Raw genomic sequence first — 21,359 nt, 5'->3', positions numbered from 1 at the left:
ACTCAACATACTTGATATTCATCTGCATCTCATTTCACGAAAAAGCACCCTTATATTGGAATTTCTACGTCAATGACAACCTTGGGCCATCATACTTTCTCACTTAGTGACAGTCATGCAAACCAAAGCTTTTGGGCATTGGTCTATTTCTTATAAAGAGATAGTTTTTGGAAAGTTAAGAGGACGAATCCCAGGTTGCCCATATGTAACCGGGTTGATTCAAGATTGGCAAGTAATTCTGGAACACCTACATTGGAATGGGCGGCAGCAATCACTCGGCAATTCCTTGCACCTCGAGAACATTCATTGGAGCAGGGTGTTTCAAGAGCCTATGGCTGCTGTAGAGCCTCGCAAATCTTATTTCCTTCATGCACATGGATTGTACAGCATAGATGATGTGGTTGATATGCATGGCATGCTACTTTCCTTCCCTGAAGTGAGGCAACGACTTGGATTGGGTATGCATCATAGACAGATTTGGAATACACAGGTGGAATTGCTTGCCCCATTAGAGCTTTTCCTCCTCTTGAAACCCAAGAGAGACTAGATGATTGGTCATTTGTTCCAGGGAGGCCTCAACTCCGCCCTTTTCCTATGCCTTTGCTTTCTGCTGCGAAAGCATATCACTTGTTACAGCCCCCCCATATTCAACAACATGGCAATCGCTTATGGCATCTAAATAAGCCTCAAAGGTGGTGGTGTGCTGTGCTCTCACGTATTTGGAAAAGTAATCTCCCTCTTAAGCAAAAGGTCTTTCTATGGAGCCGGAACCAATTCATGTTCGGACAACATATGTCACACACCTCCTCCTTCAAGCTCTATTTGCGACAGACACGATACTGTTGTTATGCAAGCCAGAATGTTGATTTGCAAACTTTCTCACTTTTCTTTGATTGTTTCTGAGGAACTTTAGTATGGGTCCTTTTGGGACTCGCCTTTGTACAATGCATATTCCTTCGTGGGTTTTCACCTCATACTGAGGTTTCCCACTAGTAACATATCATTACTATAAAAAAAGTGTGTGTGAATGTATATTCTCTTCTTTTTTAATGAGACAGTGGTTTCACTATATATATAAAAAGTGTGTGTGTGTGTGTGTGTGTGTGTGTGTGTGTGTAAGTGTGTCTCTATATGTGTGAGAAGTCTACCTGCGCAGCGCCGCTTGCTTTCAGCCACCCTTTGCTGCTTCTGCAGTGCCGGTAACCGTGCCCCCCTTCTTAGCTTTTGCAACGCGGGTTATCCTATGTCCTTCGCAGCTTCTGCAACGACAGGTGCTAATCACCCTTTGCTGCAAAGTTTCTCCAGCGCCGCCTACTTGAAACTTGCCGCCTTCTCTCGCTCTTCTCCACGCTTTCCTTCGTTGTTTATAGCTCCTCGCGTTATATCTCCTGTGATACTTCTTTTTTCTTTCGAGTGTGATTGCACGTGTGTGTGTGTGTGTGTGTGTGCGCGCGCGCGCGCGCGTGTGTGCGCCCGCTTTTTTGGTCTTTCTTCCTCTTTTTGTACTTCCTCCCCACCCCCCCCCCTCCCCCCTCCTTTTTTTTTCCTTTCTGCTCTACCTCCCTCTCTTCTTGTATCTTTTGCCAATGTTTCTCCTGCCTCTTCATTCATGGCCCAATCTATAGCTACTTACCATAGATGGGAATTGTCTGTTGATCCCAAACGCAGACAATTGCATTCTGATTCGCATCCTTTTCATTGTAAAAATCCCGAACTGTAGTAATTTTGCAACACTCTTCAAGAAGGCTTTCCTGATATCCGACAAGCATGGGATGCACCTGTGCCGGATTTTTGTTTCAAAATCCTTGGTCATGTGCTCTTCGATCCTGTAACGAGACTATCTCAGAAAGCGATAATTCTTTTTTTACCTTGGTAAAATGTCAACTGAAGCAGATGTTGGTCAATGGATAAAAGCCATGCTTGGCGGATGTATTGTGGAAGGGGTTTACTCTGCGGCAAGGGGTTTTTATGAGGTAATTCTCATTGAATCAAATCATAAACAAATGTTGCTGGAAAATTCACCTTTGTTCTTTAGACAACAGATGCATGTTTACCCTCGGTCGCCTACCAGGGACTATCAAAATTTTACTAAACAAAGGTGCTATGTATGGGTGGAAGTGGTGAATCTTCCGGTTTATATACACCTTGCATTGCCTTTTTTGGCTGAATCGCTGGGTAAGGTTGTATGCCCTCCCGGATCTTTTGGCAGTGTAAACAGATTTTATATCCTTTGGGATACAGATAAACAAACCCTTGATAGGGTAGCAATGGATGTTGAAATGGAAGGGATCCCGACACAAGAAGTTTTCTTCAAGCTTAAATGGGTAAAATTTTGCAAGTTCTTGCTTACTTCTAAAAAGTTTGGACATATGAAATCAAAATGTCCATCGATTTTATTGCGGTTGTTTGTTGCGGCCATGCCTTCTCCTCAAATTGTTCCTATGCCATCAGTACAAACTCAAAAGAGGAAGAATGTAAATCATTCACAGCATGCAAGTTTGGATAAAGGAAAAGCAAAAGTTGCCTCGACAGGCTCTCATGCAATGAATGTGAAAGATAAAGACAAATCTGATTATGATGCATGACAGGCTCCCAAAATAATAATGTCCCTAGATAGAGACCTTGCTCTCTCGTAACCCCCGTGCCTAGCACTTCAGGCTAGTACCAGATCCAAAATCCAAATCTAATGAATTCAAGTCCAATGAATCCAAGTTCAAATCCCAATCCGGATACAAGTCCAGATCCAAGTCGAGTTGCTAATCCAGATCCAAGTCCAAATCCAAGTAAACAAGGTACACAACAAACAAGCCACCATGATAAAGCCTACGGAGACCAACTGAACGTCTTGTTGCCCAATACAACAACTGTCGATACTGGCGGCATTTTAAAGTGGCGATGGTGGTGTTGTCGGGTAGCACACAAGTTCTCCGATGGCAGCACAGTTGGCAGTTTTGTTGGTGGCAACCGAACGACTGTAGGCTCGTCCTGGCTCACAGATGCTGAACAGTAACTAGTAAGTGGAGTAGGCGGCACACGATAGGTAGTGGCGGGCACAAATGCGCGGCAACATGCACTAGTAGTTCAAGTGGCTAAACGGCTGCGCAGCTAGGTGCAAACGCACGCGGTGCTGATGTTGGTGCACAGGTAGCGCTGGTAGTGCTTAGGGGCTAGTGGCACAATCCAACAATAGATGATGGTGTTGGCAAGCGCCTGGAACAGGCAAGCAGCGTCAGTAGCAGCCGGCAAAAGGCAACGCTACTATAGGCGGTTCTAAACAGCAGCATAGCAATGCTGGCTGCATGCTAGTGCTGACGTTGGCGCATTGGAAACCGGTGGTGGCGGCTGATAGCAGCAACGCCGATGGGTGATTCAGGCGGTGGGCAGATCTTGGCCGGCGGCGCACTCTGCTAATGATGCCAACAATGATGGTTCTCCTACCTCCATGTCCAAGTTGATAAAGTAGATGATGACGAGCGCCACTCTTCAACAATGATGAGAAGAGAGAAACTCATGCTTCTTTTATGCCTTCGGGAAGCCTTGCTTTTTGCCAAAAAGCTTAGCCAAGCTTTTGCTTTTCATTTTTCACTTGGCTTTCCATTTTTTCTTTTAATAATAAAATACTTATTCATATAAGACCAACTTTAATTTAAGTTCTTGTGCTTTGCTTTTCTAGCTTCAGGGCCTGCTTTTTGGCCTAGGGCTGTTTTTTGAAAAAGCGGCTTTTAGCGTTTTGGTCCGGCTCAGTCTCCTCTTGCCACCGGTGCTCTTGAATCGCAATCAACCTAGTTCGACTTTCTGCTTTTCTTTAGAGATTCTCAACATCTCCAGCAAGGTCAGCTGTTGTGTCATCTACAAACTCTTAAGTCCAACAGCTCCTCCTGCTTGCAGAGGGGTAGGCGCAATCCCTGAAGTCCGGTCTCTTGGGCAGAGAGAAAACTACTCATGGCCTTGGCGACAACTAGGAAGAGGTACGGTGCCAGAGGACAGCAATGTCCAGCCAAGCAGATAAGGGGAATCTGTCGCATCAAGCACCCTGAATGAGAACCTAGCTGTGTGATGCTAAGTTAAGTCTTGAGACTCCACAAATCCACTCCATGGGGAGTCCCATCCAGCTCATTGTGCCCTCCAGAAAGCTCCAATCCACCCTGTCATAAGCTTCCTCAAAGTCTAGGAGTAGCACAATGAGTCCTGTTGCCGCATCCTGGCTGAAGCTGTCGCCTCCCGAAAGGTAAAGATGTTGTCCAAAATGCTCCGATCCTGAACAAAACCAATTTGAGTGTCGTGGATCAAGTCTGGGAGAGAAGGCTGAAGTCGCTTGCTGATGGCCCTGGCCAAGATCTTATAGGCTATCCCTAGGAGGGTGATGGGTCTCCACTCCTGGATCTCCAATCTATCACCACCCTCCTTGGGAATCAAATGTATCAAGCCCTCTCAGATCCTCTCTGGCATGGTACCTATGAGCATAATCTCATTGAAGGCAACGCAAAGGCCACCTTCCATGAGGTCCCAATGGGGAAGAAAGAAAGAGACAGGAAGCTTGTCCATCCCCGAGCATTTGCCTCTGGGTAGTGCCGCCTCCGCCAGCTCCTTTCAAGTGAAAGGAGTCAATAAGAAAGACCGAAGGGAGGGGGGAACCACCTCTCTCACGTGCCGCCAGACTCTCTCGCGTGGGTCCATCACTTGAGGGGATAATGGGGCACTAGTGAGAAGAGATCGCAAGAATTCCGTGGTGGTAATGGGTCTCACATGTGGGGGATCATAAACAATAGCTCCATCCTGGCCACGAAGCCTGCGAATACCATCTCCCTCCTGTGGGGGCCAGATATCTCAAAGGAATCTCCTGTAACTCTGTCACCGGCCTCAGTCCAGAATGAAGCCCTGGCATGGTATCTTAACTCCACCCTCCTCTCCTCAATGGACTGAATCTCCGTGCGGGCGGCAGCAAGCCGACTCTCTATCCACGTGCTGTCTGGGAAACTCTCCTGAAGACGCTGTAAAGAGGCTAGGCCCCTCCTCAGACTCCTCTCTTGGTCCCGAAATCCCTCCAATCTACTCTGGGCTGCCTCCTGTAAGAAAACATTGATCTCCTCTAGGCCACCACACCCCTTCTCATATGGGATAAATCACACACGCTACAACCTGCTTTCACACCACCACTCCATTACAATGGGCATCCGACCCCTCTACCAGTGCACTGGGTGTTAAGAGTACACCGTCCTGGTCAAAAAACATGAATACGAGCACATAATTCCCATACATGTGTATAACCATGAACCACCACAATCCAAAACAAGAATTCACCATCTCGATGAATCACCATGAATACAAAGCATCAACTACTCACACATGTGCATACCACCTAAGCTTCCGCTAACCCAATTACAAAGCAACCATAAACATATGAGAAGGTGGAGTCAGGCTTGCATCACCACACACCAAACCATATCCTCCCTAGTGCACCAAGCGCGGGTCGAAGCCTCCGCCCCCTTGGCTCCGACTCAATTGCACCACACACCGAGTGGCACCTACAACCTTCTCATACGTAGATGTTTGACTCTGGAGTTAAAGTCCAACCATACAACCGACAATGCCATACACATGAGTAAAGAGGCTACAAAATGTGAGCATGGAGCACACCCTGCATGATGAGAATGTGGTGTCATCCAAAAGACATCCAATAATTATGTGCTCCCCACCACTGAATCAACAATGGCAGGTGTGTAGCAAAACCATTCAATAGCTGGCTTATGCTACTGGAATGAAAATGGAGAAGCAATCCCAACTTGCCACCCAAGACACCACTGTTGTAGTTGACTTATATTTCTTAACCGTGATAAGGCCTGTTGTAAGATAGGAGATGACACCCTTCTGAAGTTCACCTGCACTTTGTGTATCGACAACGGCTGGTGCCTAGGTAGCCATCGGAGTAGCATCAACACCATATGAGTGGAGCAGGTGCTATATAAGCCGCATTTCCTACATTGAGAGAGGCGGAGGGTGCCCACATTTTTGGGTCTCGGTGTATTAGCACTATATGGGGTGATATCATCCATACTCTCATGGCTACTTGGGCTCATATTCAGGGGTCCTCTCGTTCCACGCAGGCAAAGCGCATTGTATTTATGCGGAAGTGGGACCATGGCATTTTCTTTTCCTCTAGTCCCAGAGGTCTCTCATGGCATCATGATGCTCCTTGGTGGTTGAAATCACCTTACATATTGGGGTGATTCTATTCTATTCCGGCTTATAGTCGTGATTGTTGTATGCTTTTTTTCATACTTAATAGAAGTCTTTCCTGGAAAAAAAAAAAAAAGAAAGGGTAGCAAAGCTGAGCAAGGGAAGGAACTACTGCATTAAGAGGACTGAGGGGAGCAGGGGGAAGGAACGAGGAGCTACATAGCAGGCTGAGGGCGAGGCGATAAGTGGGAGGAAGGTGGTAGGGATGAAGGAGGCCATGGTGCCCAAGGTGGCAAACGGCACTGAGATGGCATGATAAGTGATAGGGTGGTGGTAAGAAGATAGCCGAGATAGAAGATAAGCCACAGGCCAAAGCTAAGTGACATGCAAGAAAAGGGTCGGTGTGGAAGACGAAGTTCAAATTTTTGCCACACCACCATGTTGTGCGCCTGATTTGTGGGGACGGTGTGACCATTTGGCAGAGAGCGCCAATGCGACAGAGAGCCAAGCCTTATGACGGACAACAGTGAACTGTCAAGCACTGATATTTGAGCTGTTGTGTGGCTAAAGCTACCAGAATTAGCATGCGTGATGGGATGGGAAACAGCCCTGTGATGATAGCACTTGTTGACATCCATTTGGTAGCATCGACAGAGGCTGCAAGAGGGCGGCCAGGAGAAGAAGGCGACGGAGAGTTGATAGGTAGCACGTCGACGGTCAGGGAGACACATGAAGTGGGAAAGATCGAGTAAGTGGAAAGGTGGCCCGCCGTGTGAAGGGGCGCCCATTGAACCTTCGATGAAGGTGGACCGTTTTGGAAGAGCGCATGCCAGCCACTCCCCGCGATCAAAGAGTACCACAGCAGCCTTCGAGCACTACTCGCCTAGCCAGTCGGCAAGTTCAAGTGTTGTAGAGAGTAAGAGGCAATGATGGAGGAACCAAGCCGATGAAGAAGCTAGAGGCTGCTGGCAAGCACTTGAGCTAGCTAAGTGATATAAGCAATGTAAGCAAAGAATTGAGGGGAAGAAAAAAGAATAGGGGAGCTGTGGGGAGAGGGAGCGATGGAAGCTCGACCCCGGTCCCGTCGGGCGTGCCAAATTCTACTACATCTATACCAGGTTTGATTGCCTAAGGTCTAACAGACTGAACTGAAAGCAAACAAGCTAAATGAATAACACTTACGTACACAAGAACTCCATTGCACTAGAACCAAGTGATGATGTTTCCATTAGGAAAACCCTCTTTTATACAACTTTTGAAGCCATTCACACCCCTTCGCATATGGGATAACTCACACACGCTACAACCTGTTTTCACACAACCACTCCATTACACTGGGCATCCAACCCCTCTACAATTATGTGTCCTCCAATGATCTCAAAGGTCCAACCGATAATATACATGGTTGATCTTCTTGGTAACCTCAAAAGGTCCATATACAATCATTCCCTGAATTTCACAATCCAAAGATAAAATCCATAGCAATACTCTCCCATAGAACATTCACTAGGTGCAATAATCCTCCTTGCTTGTGTCGATCAAACTTGACCTTCTGACAACCTAAACATTCTAGAACATATAGCTTAATGTCCTTTCTGTTAGGCCAATAGAAGTAGCTTCCTAGAAACTTGCGTTGTAGTCACTTTTGGCCTTAAAATCCCTTGTCTCACATAAACGGGTTTGAGTCATAAGAAAATCCTTTTTGATGACATAAGAATTGTAAGCCCAACAAATGTGCAGTGACAAATTCAACCACGTGTCCAAGAGATATAAATAGAGAGAGAGAGGGGGGGAGAGAGAAATGGGAATAGGGGTTTCACACAGTACACCATGTTGAGCTGGGAACACGCCCAAGCCCCTTTTTAGGAGTTTATTTCAGGAACAATCCATGGGGTCTTCCAAGCCAGGACCATTACAACAAATGAATACAATGTCAAACAAGCGAGCCGATGTCGAGGTCGGGTTGAAGTCGGTGTCGAGGCACAAGATCTCTGATACCTGAGCTCTCCCGCTAGGGAGACCCACAAGAGTCTTACACCGGGCTAGTACCAATATCCAATATCTGAATCAAGCCTTTCTTGCTCACAAACATCTCACAAGGAACTCGAGGAAGAGATGTTGAGAGTGGTGCTCGGCTGTCCAAGGTTCTTTCACCAAAAGGAAAGTGGCGGCGGTACTTCAATTCGTGGCAGCCCTCCAAAGAAGGCAGACAGGTGGTACAGGCGATGCTATTAGAGGTGAGAGGCGGCAACGTAGGAGCACACGACGGCGAAAAATTGGCGAACAGGTGGCGGAAATGCCTGCTCTAGGGGGCGGCGGCGCCGATAGCGGTAGGGGCTCTGGGGTGGTGGAAACACCGCCTGAAGCGGCTCTCTCTCAGCCGGCGAATGTGGGTTGTAGGCGGCAGTGGCGGTTCTGCGACGGTGGAGGAGGGTGGCGCTAGGAGATAGGGGAAAAGATGATGATGATAATCTCCAAGGTGGCTCTTCTTCAAAATCTTTTCAAGTTCTTTTATGGATCTCCAAGAGGGTGCAAGCTTCTTATATACTTGACGGGGGTGCCTGCTTTTGCCATGCTTTGCTTTTGCTTTTCCTCTTTTAAATATTATTAATAATAGCCAAAGTTCTTGATTTGTGACTTTCCAGCTTCAAGGCCTTGCTTTTTGGCCCTGGAGCTGCTTTTTAGAAAAGCAGCTTCTAGCTTTTTGATCAAGTTCGATGTCCTCTTTCCAATGGTGCCCTCAGCTCTCGGTCAACATAGTTTGACTTTTTGCTTTTGACCAAGACTAGTGCTTTTTCATGTGCCAATCAAAGGATCCCTATTCCCATGTGTCCATCAACCTGTCCAAGTGTCCGGGCATGAGTTCCATCATGTTAGAAGAGCTTGGAGGGCCAAATAGTTACATTCCCTCCCTCTTATATCATAGTTGTCCTCAATTCTGGGGTGCAAATATTTCATGTGATCGTGGTACTAGCCCCATTTGGTGCTCTTGTGCATCTAGTCTTTCCTCATATATGTGGTGCCTTCTGCTCATCTAGCAACATCTTTATGCCTTTTCTTTGACCGATGTCCTTGTTTTTTATGGTACATGTTCTTCATAACCTTTCACATGTGTTAGATATAATAAATGTATACACACCTTCTACAAAAACTAGACACAAGCTAGTCAACACACAAGTATGCATCATTCACGTCTACTGGATATTCCAAGTACTGGTCAGGTAGTTTGTAGCACAGTGGACTATCCCATGCCATAAATCCAAACATTGTCATACATCAAAAATAGCACACAAAGTCAAAGATATTCAAACATACATTAGTATGCAATGCACAAGTAATGATCCTCCTGATCATGTCTGGTTTCATCAAAACCGTGCTGAGCAGTCTAGCCACTAGGATCGCTCAGACTATCCTCAAGGCATCTGGTCACTAGGACCGCCCGAGCATTCTTCCATAGTCATCTCAACCATCTGGTCACATTGACCGCCCGACTATGAGATCCAATACAATCATCTGGGCCATCTGGTCGAAATGACCACCCGACTGCGAAATCCAATACAGTCATGTGGGCCATCTGGTCGCAGTGACCAACTAACTGTGAAATCCAATACAGTCATGTGGGCCATCTAGTCGCAATGACCGCATGACTGCGAAGTCCAATATATCTGGCATCGTATGGGTCATCTGGCATCGTTGCCTCCCATATACAAATCTAGTTTGGCCATCGTTGCCTCGCATATACAAACCTTGCTCCTTGGGCTTTCGTGCATCATTGCCACCCAAACTAGAGCATGTCCAAATAACCATTATAAGCAAGGTAATGATCAATTCCAGTCAAATAAATATATACAATGAAGAGGGCTAGAGGTACAATCCCTCCCTCTTAAATCTTTCTTGATGACAAAAAAAAGTCACAAAAATATGTTCCGATACAATCCTAGAGATCCTCATCTAAGACTCTCACAAGCCACAACATGGCCCTCATGGTACAAGACTGCTCCAATGCAATCTTCTTTTGACGAACTTCCTTGCATGATGTCAATCTGATGATCTTTTGGTCTCTTTAGCATCTTGCTCTAGCAGGTTGGGACAATTTGCAGCCAAGTGTCCCTTCTTTCCACATTGGAAACACTTCCCTTCTTTGGCATATTCCTCGAGTTGCTTAAGGGACAATCTTCTTCGAAAGAGTGGGGGTTTGACCCCACGCCCATTCTTCTTCTCTTGAGACTCGGTTCTTGATGGGGATCGGTCTTTAGACTGCTTCCTTTGAGATGGATCCCGATTTTGTCTTGCCGTCCATCCAAGGCATGTACAACGCCTCGGCTTGCAAAGCTTTGTCTTCAGCTTCTTCCAATGTTTTCGGTCCCGCCATGTAAACTGCTTGCATCAGCTTAGGTTGCAATCCATTCACAAACTTTTGCATCTCCATTAGTGGTGGAATGGGAGTATATGAAGTTAACTTCAAAGAAACTGCTGAAAAATTGTTAAGGTAAGATGCCACATTTCCACCAACTTTCTGCTTTACCTCATTCCATTCCTTCTGCACATCAGCTTCAAAGTTTGCCGGTAGAAACTTCTTGTTGAACAAGGTCTTGAAGTCGATCCACGTCTTCGGCGCGGTCCCTTCTTGTACTACTTTTAGCCACCAATTTAAGGTGGCATTCTTCAAATGCATACGAACCATGCGAAGTTTTGACTTTTCGGAGTAGTCATCACCTCCAAAAGCAGCATCAAATTGCTTTACAAAGGATAAAGCTTTTAGGGTATCCCGCTTTCCATAAAAGGCATCAACCTTGACGCTCTTCTCTCCCGGCTTGAAGTCCATTTTGCCGGTTGAGGAAGGCTCCTTTGCCTTCCTTTCTTTTACCCCTCTGCCATGCTTCAGGTGCACAGATCAATTGGCACAAGTCGTGTGGTTTTTGGGTAGGCTCAGCACCCACCCCGACTTGGCGACCAGTTGAGGCTTTCCACTGGATCCCGAGGGGCACTCTAGTCCGATACCTCGGTTGCCAGGTTGGCATTGATATCTCTCCCGAGCAGCAACTCGCTCCGCTTCTTTTGAGTATTCGGAAGAAGCTTTTATACTGGAGCTCAGCGAGGCTATCCCTAGCAGGCAGAGTGGTGGTCGTGAACCAGCTACTGCTTGCCACCATGTGGTACATTACCTCATGATGGGCCTTTTCTCGGGCTTGTATTAGCCAGGTACAGCGTTTGATCCGGAACTTCTTGTGGGCCAGAAGTGATGGGAGGCCAAGGTGACATGGAGGGTGATCATTCAGCCATGTAGCAGAGGGAGGCTTGGCCTCATTGATTCAACTATACAGAGCCATGCCCTACTGGGCAAGTTGATTGTCAAAGGACTCCTACCCAATGGTGAGCCTTGGAAGGATTTCCTCTTGGCCCGGATTTCAGCCCGCACTCCGAGCCTTGGAGGCCCGTGGCCGCAGTGTACTAGATGGATCTTCACATAGATGCGAGCCCGTGATTTTAGTCCTGCCTTTGAGAACAGATTCGCAGCCGACTACTTCGTGCTTGGGATCATTTCAGGCTAGCCCTCAGACAGATATTTCCAGTGGCCTCAGAGGAGCAGCTTCAGCAGCCTTTAATATGGAACCCCCTGATCCGTTTACCCACTGGCCACATGCTAGGGGCCCGACCACACATATCCTGGGGCGCCTTGAGCATGGGACCAGCCAGGTCTCTTGGAGATTGGGTTGCACACATGCAATTACCTCAGGAGGAGCAAGAGAGAGGCCTAACAAGGATCCGGGGTAGAGACAGACTCAGCCTTGACATTGACTCGGCTATTCCTCCGGAGTGGCTGACTCCTATCCCAGACCCGACCCCCCCAATATGGCTAGGCGAGTTCACCAGACACGATATCCTCGTGGCGGTCCATGGAGGAGATGAGGACAGTGGTCTCCTCACTTTTTCTATTCGATTACACGGGAGATTAGAGAGATCAGAGCACCCCTTCGAGGATTTCAGATGCTACACCCTACAGAAGTGAGGGTGATTGCTTTTCGGGCACAAACATGGCACATAGATCCAACACCTGCCAAGGTGGCCATTAAGAGATATTCTGGCGGTTATGGATTTGGGAGTGCCGACCTCTCACACAGTTGCAGTGGGAACCTAGAGAGTGGACATAGCATGATCCCACTGATTCGGTGGAGACTCTGGATGCCCCTTTCTTTGCATATACAGCGCGGCTCGGCCGCAGGATCCAAATGCCAGAGATAGATGGCACACTGGCAGCAGCAGCACACTAGCAGTCTCAGGGCCTATCACAGCGCTTCCTTTCAAATTTCTCGAAGAGGCTTTAGGACACCTTTCAGCCGAGGAAGATCGCTCTCTTCCTTTGGCTGACGACACACAGCAGTCTAGCGGTGGGTACTTGGCTGCCAGTCGGAGGTCGGTCAGCAAATTGCCCGAAGTGCGGCCACCCCAAGGAGTCTCAGTGACAATGCCTTTGGGATTTCCCGAAGGCTCAGAGCAGCGGCTTCTCGGCATCTTCGCTATGGACAAGCCATCGACCCGGATCATCACTTGGGGAGCTGTCGCTTGGGCCACTGGGGCTAGAGTGGTCAGGACTTACGACGAGAATGGGGGAGGACTTGCCCTTGAGGTCTCCCACCATCGTATTGCAGTAGTACTAGTCACAGCCCCACCGGCAGGTATCTGGCAACCAGGCTCATGCCAGCGATGGGAGATTTGCAATAGCATAGCAACCTGGCACATCTGGCGTGCTAGATGTAGCAAGGCCATCGATAGCACATAGATCCAACACTTGCCAAGGTGGCCATGGAGAGATTCTGGCGGTTATGGATTTGGGAGTGCCGACCTCTCACACGGTTGCAGTGGGACCCTGGAGAGTGGACATAGCATGATCCCACAAATCGGGTGGAGACTCTAGATGCCCCTTTCTTTGCATATACAGCGCGACTCCGCAGCAGGATCCAGATGCCGGAGATAGATGGCACACTGGCAGCAGCAGCACACTAGCAATCTCAGGGCCTATCACAGCGCTTCCTTTCAAATTTCTGGAAGAGGCTTTAGGACACCTTTCAGCCAAGGAAGATCACTCTCTTCCTTTGGCTGACGACACACAGCAGTCTAGCGGTGGGTACTTGGCTGCCAGTCGGAGGTCGGTCAGCAAATTGCCCGAAGTGCGGCCACCCCAAGGAGTCTCAATGACAATGCCTTTGGGATTTCCCGAAGGCTCAGAAGATTTGGCAGCGGCTTCTCGGCATCTTCGCTATGGACAGGGCATCGACCCGCATCATCACTTGGCGAGCTATTGCTTGGGCCACTGGGGCTAGAGTGGTCAGGACTTACGAGGATGGGGGAGGACTTGCCCTTCAGGTCTCCCACCATCGTATCGCAGTAGTACTAGTCACAGCCCCACCGGCATGTATCTCGCAACCAGGCTCATGCCAGCGATGGGAGATTTGCAGTCGCATAGAAGCCTGGCACATCTAGCGTGCTAGATGTAGCAAGGCCATCGATAGCACATAGATCCAACACCTGCCAAGGTGGCCATGGAGAGATTCTAGCGGTTATGGATTTGGGAGTGCTGACCTCTCACACGGTTGCAGTGGGACCCTGGAGAGTGGACATAGCATTATCCCACAGATCAGGTGGAGACTCTCGATGCCCCTTTCTTTGCATATACAGCGCAGCTCGGCCGCAGGATCCAGATGCCGGAGATAGATGGCACACTGGCAGCAGCAGCACACTAGCAGTCTCAGGGCCTATCACAGCGCTTCCTTTCAAATTTCTGGAAGAGGCTTTAGGACAGCTTTCAGCCGAGGAAGATCACTCTCTTCCTTTGGCTGACGACACACAGCAGTCTGGCGGTGGGTACTTGGCTGCCAGTCGGAGGTTGGTCAGCAAAATTGCCCAAAGTGCGGCCATCCCAAGGAGTCTCAGTGACAATGCCTTTGGGATTGGACCTTCAGGTCTCTCACCATCGTATTGCAGTAGTACTAGTCACAGCCCCATCGGCAGGTATCTGGCAACCACGCTCATGCTAGCGATGGGAGATTTGCAGTAGCATAGCAGCCTGGCAAATCTGGCGTGCTAGATGTAGCAAGGCCATCGAGGGTACCCATACTCCGCCGGCTGAGACCATCGGGAGCATATGGCTTGACATCATTCGCACCCTCCACGGTCGGTGGGGGAAGTTGCAGGGAGGTTCTAACCGCATGCGGAAGCGGCAAGAAGCCTTCTTGAGACTTTGGAGGCCTAGTCCTTTCCTCACAGATAGAGGCGGTGACCCCATTTGGCATTACAAACCACCCGTGTGGTTGTTTCCTCCCTCTCCCCCAATATGAGATAGCCTTCTCCTCATAGAGCGGCCAGCTGGAGGAGAAGCATCTCTTTCCCTTTTCATCACTTGTTTCCCGCCCTTATATGTGGCGAGTTTGTATTTAGCCCTTCGTGGTTGTACTTAGCCCTTTGCAGCGGTTTTTTCTTTAACTAATTGAAGGATCTTTTTCTCAAAAAGAAAAAAAAAAGTTACAATGCTTCAAAGGATTCTGTTTTGACTTTGGTCTACAAAGATCCCACGGCTTTCTTTATCAAAACATGCAATGGTCTAGCATCCACTGCAATCCTCTTGATGAACTTCTTGACATGATGTCATTCTGATGATCCTCCAGTCTCTTTGGCTTCTTGCTCTAGCAGGTTGGGACGATTTGCAGGAAAGTGTCGCTTCTTTCCACATTGGAAACACTTCTCTTCTTTGGCATATTCCTCAAGTTGCTTGAAGGACAATCTTCTTCGAAAGAGTGGAGGTTTGTCCTCACTCATATACTTCTTCTCTTGGGGCTCCAGTCGGTTGCTGTAGGGCTGGTCGGATGCTGGCCGAATGGAGGTCTAACCTGGCCGACCCAATCACTTAAGGCTCAAAGGGCTGGTCAACTACTTGTCAAGGGTTTGGATACCCTTTGCAAGGCTAGCCCACCTTGGGCTGCATTCGAGGATGGCCCCTTCTATGTGAGATGATCCTAACAATGCCTAATAATGCATCTAGGCTATGGCTAACAACTACCTGCTCCTGTATGATGAATTCTCAATGGGTTTAGAGGACTGACAATTGACTGACCTCTAAGGCTCAGAGACTGACCTACGTAGCTCGCGCGCCTGACTGTCCCTGAGGTCTCACAATGGGGTCACAGCATATGACAAATATTCCTAAAAAAGGTGCTACTTCTATACAAATGCTACACGAATGATCATTCCAGTGCAAGGTGCATGTGACATTCCCTCCAGCTTAACTTGGCGGCAGGTTCAAGGCTTTCAAGCAGTCTGCCAACAACTGGGGGTACTCCTGAAAAGAACTCTTCATCGCCAAACTCCTTCATCGGTTCGACGGTCTTTAAACTTCATGAAAATTATCGTATTCTTCGACCGATACCATGCTTCCATCTGTGGAGGAGAATTTGCTCTAGCTCTATGACTTCAGCTTCGTCTATCATATCTGGTTATTGCTCTTCTGATATATCCTGCAATGCTAGACCTACACATGGCTTCAATCAAGAAACATGAAACACATTGTGCATAGTCCAACTTTCTGGCAATTTTAACTTTAAAGAGACATCACTTAACTTTTGAACGGCTGGAAATGGGCCGAAACTTCATAATGATAGTTTGGAACAACGCTTGCCCACTTGCTTTAGCTGTTGTTTCATGATGCAGAGATATACCCAATCCCCTTCCTTGAAGTTGACATCTCGCCTAGATTTGTTGGCTTTCCGGGTATATGCTTCCTGAGCTTTGGCAAGGCACTCCTTAACTCACTATATACTTTAGCAATATTATCCATAATTTGTCTTCTTGTTGTGGATGCAAACCATGGAAAAGTAGACCACCAATACAATTTGCAAGCATTTTAGACACACACATACACACATGCACACACACACACATATATATGTGTCAGTGTGTACATACATACATACATACATACATACATACATACATACATATATATATATATATATATATATATATAAGTCCAGGCCCCAGGGTGCCTCTAGGAGGTCGAGGAGGTGCATCAGGGAATGGCTAGTCGTGTGGGGTGGATATGGGCACATGTACCTCTCTGGATCAGTGGCTGGTGGTGCCATCCTTTATTGTTGAAGAAGCTATGAATGGGTCGCTGAATATATACAAACAATGTACATACAAACATATTTATTTATTTTTTTTTTAATTTATACTTATATATTTATTTATTGCTGCTATGGGCAAGAAGCCCCAGATCAGCTTGCTACTTAGAAATTTCCATTTGCATTTAGAATAAAGAAAGCTTGGGAGGACGAAAACCTGCAATCACTGTGACTTCAAAGGGGCTTCCTGGTATTGAGAGCTGAGTTGTTGGAGTCTGTCCAATAATCTTTAGAGAGTATATTTGAGCTACTGCTGTGCTATAGCTAATGACAAAAACACCAGAATCATTCCTAGAGACTTGTGATGCTGATGTGATATTGGGAGTGAAAAAAACAGATATTGTGGAATTGCCTCCACGATTGACATTGTTATAATCATCGTATGGTATAATGACGAAACTCAAAGGTTGTCCAGCATATCCTCCTCGCAAACCAGAACCAAAAGCCTTGCACTTTGGCAATGAAACAGGTCCTACACAAACATCATCCGAAAACAAAAGCCCACTTCAGCTGTGGGGGATCACGCACACGCATTACCCTATTAAGAGAGGGTTACTTACCGATAATGCACTCCATCATGCATGTTTGCCATCTGGAAGCATATGACTGACCTTGTGCTGAGAAGCCATTGTTCTGCCTACCATGTTACCTGGAACTGTGATGCTAGGGAAGAACGAAGTAGGTTTTGAGCCACACTCCACTTGATAATTCATTGATACAAATCGCATCCCAGCTATACCCCCTTCTCAAGACACTGGTGTCTAATCTCTCTTCCAATGTACCTTTCAGTAAAGTTTCCAAGATCCGATCATGAAGTGCCATATTCATATCTCTGCAGCCTTATAGATCTTGCAGTGTGATTTAGCTGTGCATTGCTGTCTCCATTTCTTCTTGCAGCTTCAGCAGCACAACCTTCCTTTCTTTTCTTTTCTTTTTTATCTTTCTTCTTTCCCAAAAAAAGATCTTTCTACTAGTTAAAAAGAAAAGTCCACCCGAGGGGGACTACAACCCTCATCAAGGGTCAATAGTTCTACAAATCCATCCCACTAATTTGCGGACTCCTGAATGTCTTATCGAGGTATAATAAAGTTAAAGTTGCATGCAATCCCGCAACAACATCCGGCACACAAACAGTGTAACCTCGGAAGAATAAATCAACCTGAGAAATCAACTGATATCAACATCAATGATACATCTTCTGAGAACAGATCTAAGGAAATAAATAATCTAGGTCAAGATTAGGCTCCATAATGCTCAAAAGAAGTCTCTACTAAGCAGGGGGAAGAGCTAGGCTTGCAAATGGTTCGATTTGACTCAAGAATTTGCTAAGCAGCTTTTCAGATTGTATGGTCTGCATTGTGACATAGTGAGTAACAAGGACTCCATCTAGTAGCTAGTTTTCCAAAGTTTGGAGACTAGTCCCAATTTGAGTTTCTCTGTTCATCCTCTGTCTGGTGGGCAAACAGAAAGGGCGAATTAGATTTTGGAGGATATGCTTCGTATGTCTCTACGCAATGATTTGATTGAGAGAGGTATATCCCGATGGTCGAGTTTGCCCATGATAGTACTAAGCATTTGGCTAATGGTTACAATCCGTTTATGCTCATGTACAGATATCAACCTGATACCCTTGTGGTGTGGACATCTATACACATAATTCCAAGTGTTTCTACAATGATCTGAGCACCAGTAAGCCATATAATAGCTGCACTGGCAGGTGATACATAAGGATATGTGGAGCAGGCAGATCTTGGCCACCACCACACTTACATGTGTGGGTACTAACCCTTTTTCTTAAATTTGCAGGAATGGTTTTAAGGACTCCTTTCTTGATTATTTTTTTTTAAGGTATTTGCTCCTGAATCCAAGGGTCAGTATTTGAATATTTTGGCACAAAAGAACATGAATAATCACATGCAAAAAACTCTAGCAACACAAAACATGCCTTTAGACCAAAAATTTATAACATCTTAACTTCAGAAAGAATTCAAAACAAATCTTCCAGTTTCAAACGAATAATGGTACACTTTTCTTTCTTGAACACAAAAATACTGAGCATTGTAGGTTACCTGCATGAACATATTTCTGCCCTTCATACAAAAGCACAGACATAAGCCTTACAAGTAAAGTATATTCCGCAGCTACATAGGTTTCATAGGTAACTACAAATGTACCAGGGTATCCTTGGACAAGAGATGTATTGACTGCCAAAGCTAGAGAGTTTTTACTGAAAATAGTGACATTAAGAAGGCTTATATCAGATAAGATAGGGTTCCCAACTCGATCTCGTGCTTTTATCAAAAAGCTAGAAAAATCACCAGCATTAGAGTCATTTAGACCATTCCCTGTAAATGTGCTCTTTTCTCTATCAGGCAACCCTATCAAAAAAAGGGGGAAAAAAAAGAAAAAAACCAATCAAGTTCCTTTATGTTTGTGGTGGACACCAGAAAAAGACAAAGCGCGGAGGGAGGAGTTGGGGAGGGGGGGGGGGGGGGGGGGAGGATTTGTTTTTACTAACATCTAACAAAAGACCGCAATGGAAAATGAGCCAATAGTAGTTCATCCATATACATTCCAGCTGCACAGTAGAGCCAGCCGACCTTGGAGTTGAGTTACTAGAGAGAGCGAGCAGAGGAAGGAGAAGGAGAAGAGGAAGAAGGAGAAGCCTGAATTGGGGGAAAGGAGAAGAATTTGTGGCAAAGGGGAGTTCCCAAGGCGGAAGGGGGAAAGGAACCCCTTCGTGAACAAGGGCGAAATCAAGGAGGTGAGGAGAGAGAGAGAGACATCATGGAATGGAAAATAAAATAGAAAGAAAACATAAACATAGCTATCTCATTGGGGTGATACAAACTGTCCATGGAAACTCATCATGGAATATTAAGAACATAGAAAGAGAGAGAAAGAAAGAAAGAAAGAAAGCTGTATTAACGTCTACTAGAGGCCGAACTCATCCTATGACACAAATCAATGTACAACTGTCAATGTCTTCTGGATGTACAGAAAAAAAAAGGACAAAATGAACATCAAATAAACTATGAAAGTACTGAGCTAGTGGGGGGGTGTGATGGATGGAGCACTACTGCTAGAGGCTCAGTATGCAACCTATATGCGTAGGGTATACAAGAATGCAATGCAGATCTTTCTAGCTCCAACCAGTACCATAATGGGGGTGTAATATGTGATACATAGGCGATGGCAAGGCAAAAATACCTCGGAGCATGATCTCCGGGTGTGAGTCTAAGTGAGCTAGCCGCTCCTGGATATGGTGCTGATGTCGAGCCCGTATCTCTGTGATCTCCCTCTGATGTAGTCTAGGAGTCTGGTAGCCTGGAGCTTTCGGTCTCCATCTGGCTCGGACATCCGCGGGGCGCATTGAAGTGTAACCCCCTCTTGTGTCAGGGTAGGCACTTGGATAGATCTCTAGAAGAAATCAGTGAGCTGGAGCTGTCGCCCACCTCTCCCTGCGGTATGAGTCCGTATCAATGTCTCTCTGTGGCGCTATGTCTCTAACAAGAACTAGCCAAATTTGCGTTGGTCTGCGGACTCCATGATCTCGCGGAGTGAGGGATGTCCACTGAAGATGGTGGTGTATCTCTCTCTAATGACACTATATGCTCTGCATCTGCATACATAATGTTCCTCACTCTCAACCTCCTCCTGGCATAGTCTACATATCCTCTCTCCTCTGGGGATCCGTGCTGCCCTACCTACCTCAATCTCAAGCTGGTGTGATGACACTCTGAGCTGGCCAATCGCCACTTGGGCACTGTGAGGCATGTACACATCCATGTATCCAGGTCTATGTATGAATCCATTCCGCTGAGATACGCATAAACTGATCTGTGTAGTGTAGCATCTTCAGTGGTAGAGGCTGCTGACTGGGTGTAATCCAAGTCTCTTGAGTGTATCGCTGCCATAAATCCTGCCGAAGGACTCTGTTCCTCTCACTGTGAGAGAGTTGGATGTGTGGTGCATGTATATCATACTGGAAAGGTGGCAGGTGATCTATGTTGAGACCATGCTAAGTGAGCCACTGTATCATCTGTGAATACCATGATCTCCTATCTCCACTCTCTACGAGCTGCCTGCATGCCTCAAAAGCTCTATGTGAGAGTCGATCTGATGGCATATCTCTGATCCTCTGTATGAAGCAGATCGTCTGGAAGAGGGCCTCTACTAGCATAGGAGGTGCAGCAAACTCCGTCCGGACAATGTCATGTGAGACGGAGGGTTTGTTGCGGATCATCCGTGAGAGCAATCTAAGGCCTCTCTATCTGAGACCATGTGGAGGTGGCGAGCCCAGGTGCCCATTCTGTTGCAGCATACATCAAAGCAAGGGTGACTAGTGTGTCAAACAACCACCCCACTTGTCTCTGTAGCATGGCCAGAGCTACATACCCTCGTGTGAGTCTATCCCTGGCTGCCTGTGCGATAGTAAATCTTACTGGCGGAGTCGTAAATGTAATCCCCAGGTACACATATGAGTCTACCACCTCTACCTATCCTCCTGCTAGTGTGAAGATGGCCTCTCGTCGAACCGGCCCTGAGGTGTGGAAAATCATGGCCTTGATGGGGTCTAGCATGTCTCCCGCTTTGTGGAGAGGCAAGATGGTGTGCATAGTCCACTCAGCTGGTAGGCCCTCCACTAGTGCCCTATTAAAGAGGTGAGCAACAAAGGGTCCCAGTGTGTCAGCTGCATAAATAGGATGCTCACTCTGTATACCTGTGTGGTCAGCCGATCTCCCATGCTGTAACCGGCGGACAGCTCTCTCTACCATCGAGGCGGTAAAGAAAGTAGAGGTGGGGGACTCCTATGGTTATGGTATGGGCGGCTGCTGAGGGATATGGTAGAGGCTCTTTGCATATGTGTGCCATGTGTGTGGATCCTCAATCGGGGTACGAGGGCGAGGCTCTCTCATCCTGCGCCATGCAGTGGCTACATCTCTGCTCATGAGTAGGTGGTATATATCCCAGTACTGTGCTTCCTCATATGCACGCCTCTTACGG

The 21,359-nt window shown here is 46.9% G+C and overlaps 1 protein-coding gene across 28 annotated transcripts in view; it reads right to left on the bottom strand.

Moving 5' to 3' along the window:
• The window catches only part of LOC147618507 (uncharacterized), a 161,372-nt gene that overhangs the window by 94,366 nt on the left and 45,647 nt on the right, over positions 1-21,359 (bottom strand). For 19 of the 28 annotated variants that reach the window (XR_015262131.1, XR_015262129.1, XR_015262130.1 and 16 more), the window contains 2 exons: positions 18,422-18,730; positions 16,510-16,824 (listed from right to left, as the gene is read on the bottom strand). The exons of 1 other annotated variant lie outside the window; for it this stretch is intronic. Coding sequence is in view for 24 of the 27 variants with exons in the window: in XM_086774959.1 (XP_086631085.1) it covers positions 16,510-16,824; positions 18,422-18,730 (624 nt within the window). In the remaining 3 variants the exon portion in view is untranslated. The remainder of the gene's footprint in view (positions 1-16,509; positions 16,825-18,421; positions 18,731-21,359) is intronic. 8 more of the 28 variants (XM_086774942.1, XM_086774954.1, XM_086774956.1 and 5 more) reach the window with 2 other exon arrangements.

The sequence above is a fragment of the Cibotium barometz genome, chromosome 35 (genome assembly GCF_041138505.1).
Source record: "Cibotium barometz isolate CiBa-2024 chromosome 35, ASM4113850v1, whole genome shotgun sequence".
In the NCBI taxonomy this organism is placed as follows: domain Eukaryota; kingdom Viridiplantae; phylum Streptophyta; class Polypodiopsida; order Cyatheales; family Cibotiaceae; genus Cibotium; species Cibotium barometz.
The sequence above is the reverse complement of the archived record's forward strand: the minus strand, read 5'-3'. Positions and strand labels throughout refer to the sequence as shown.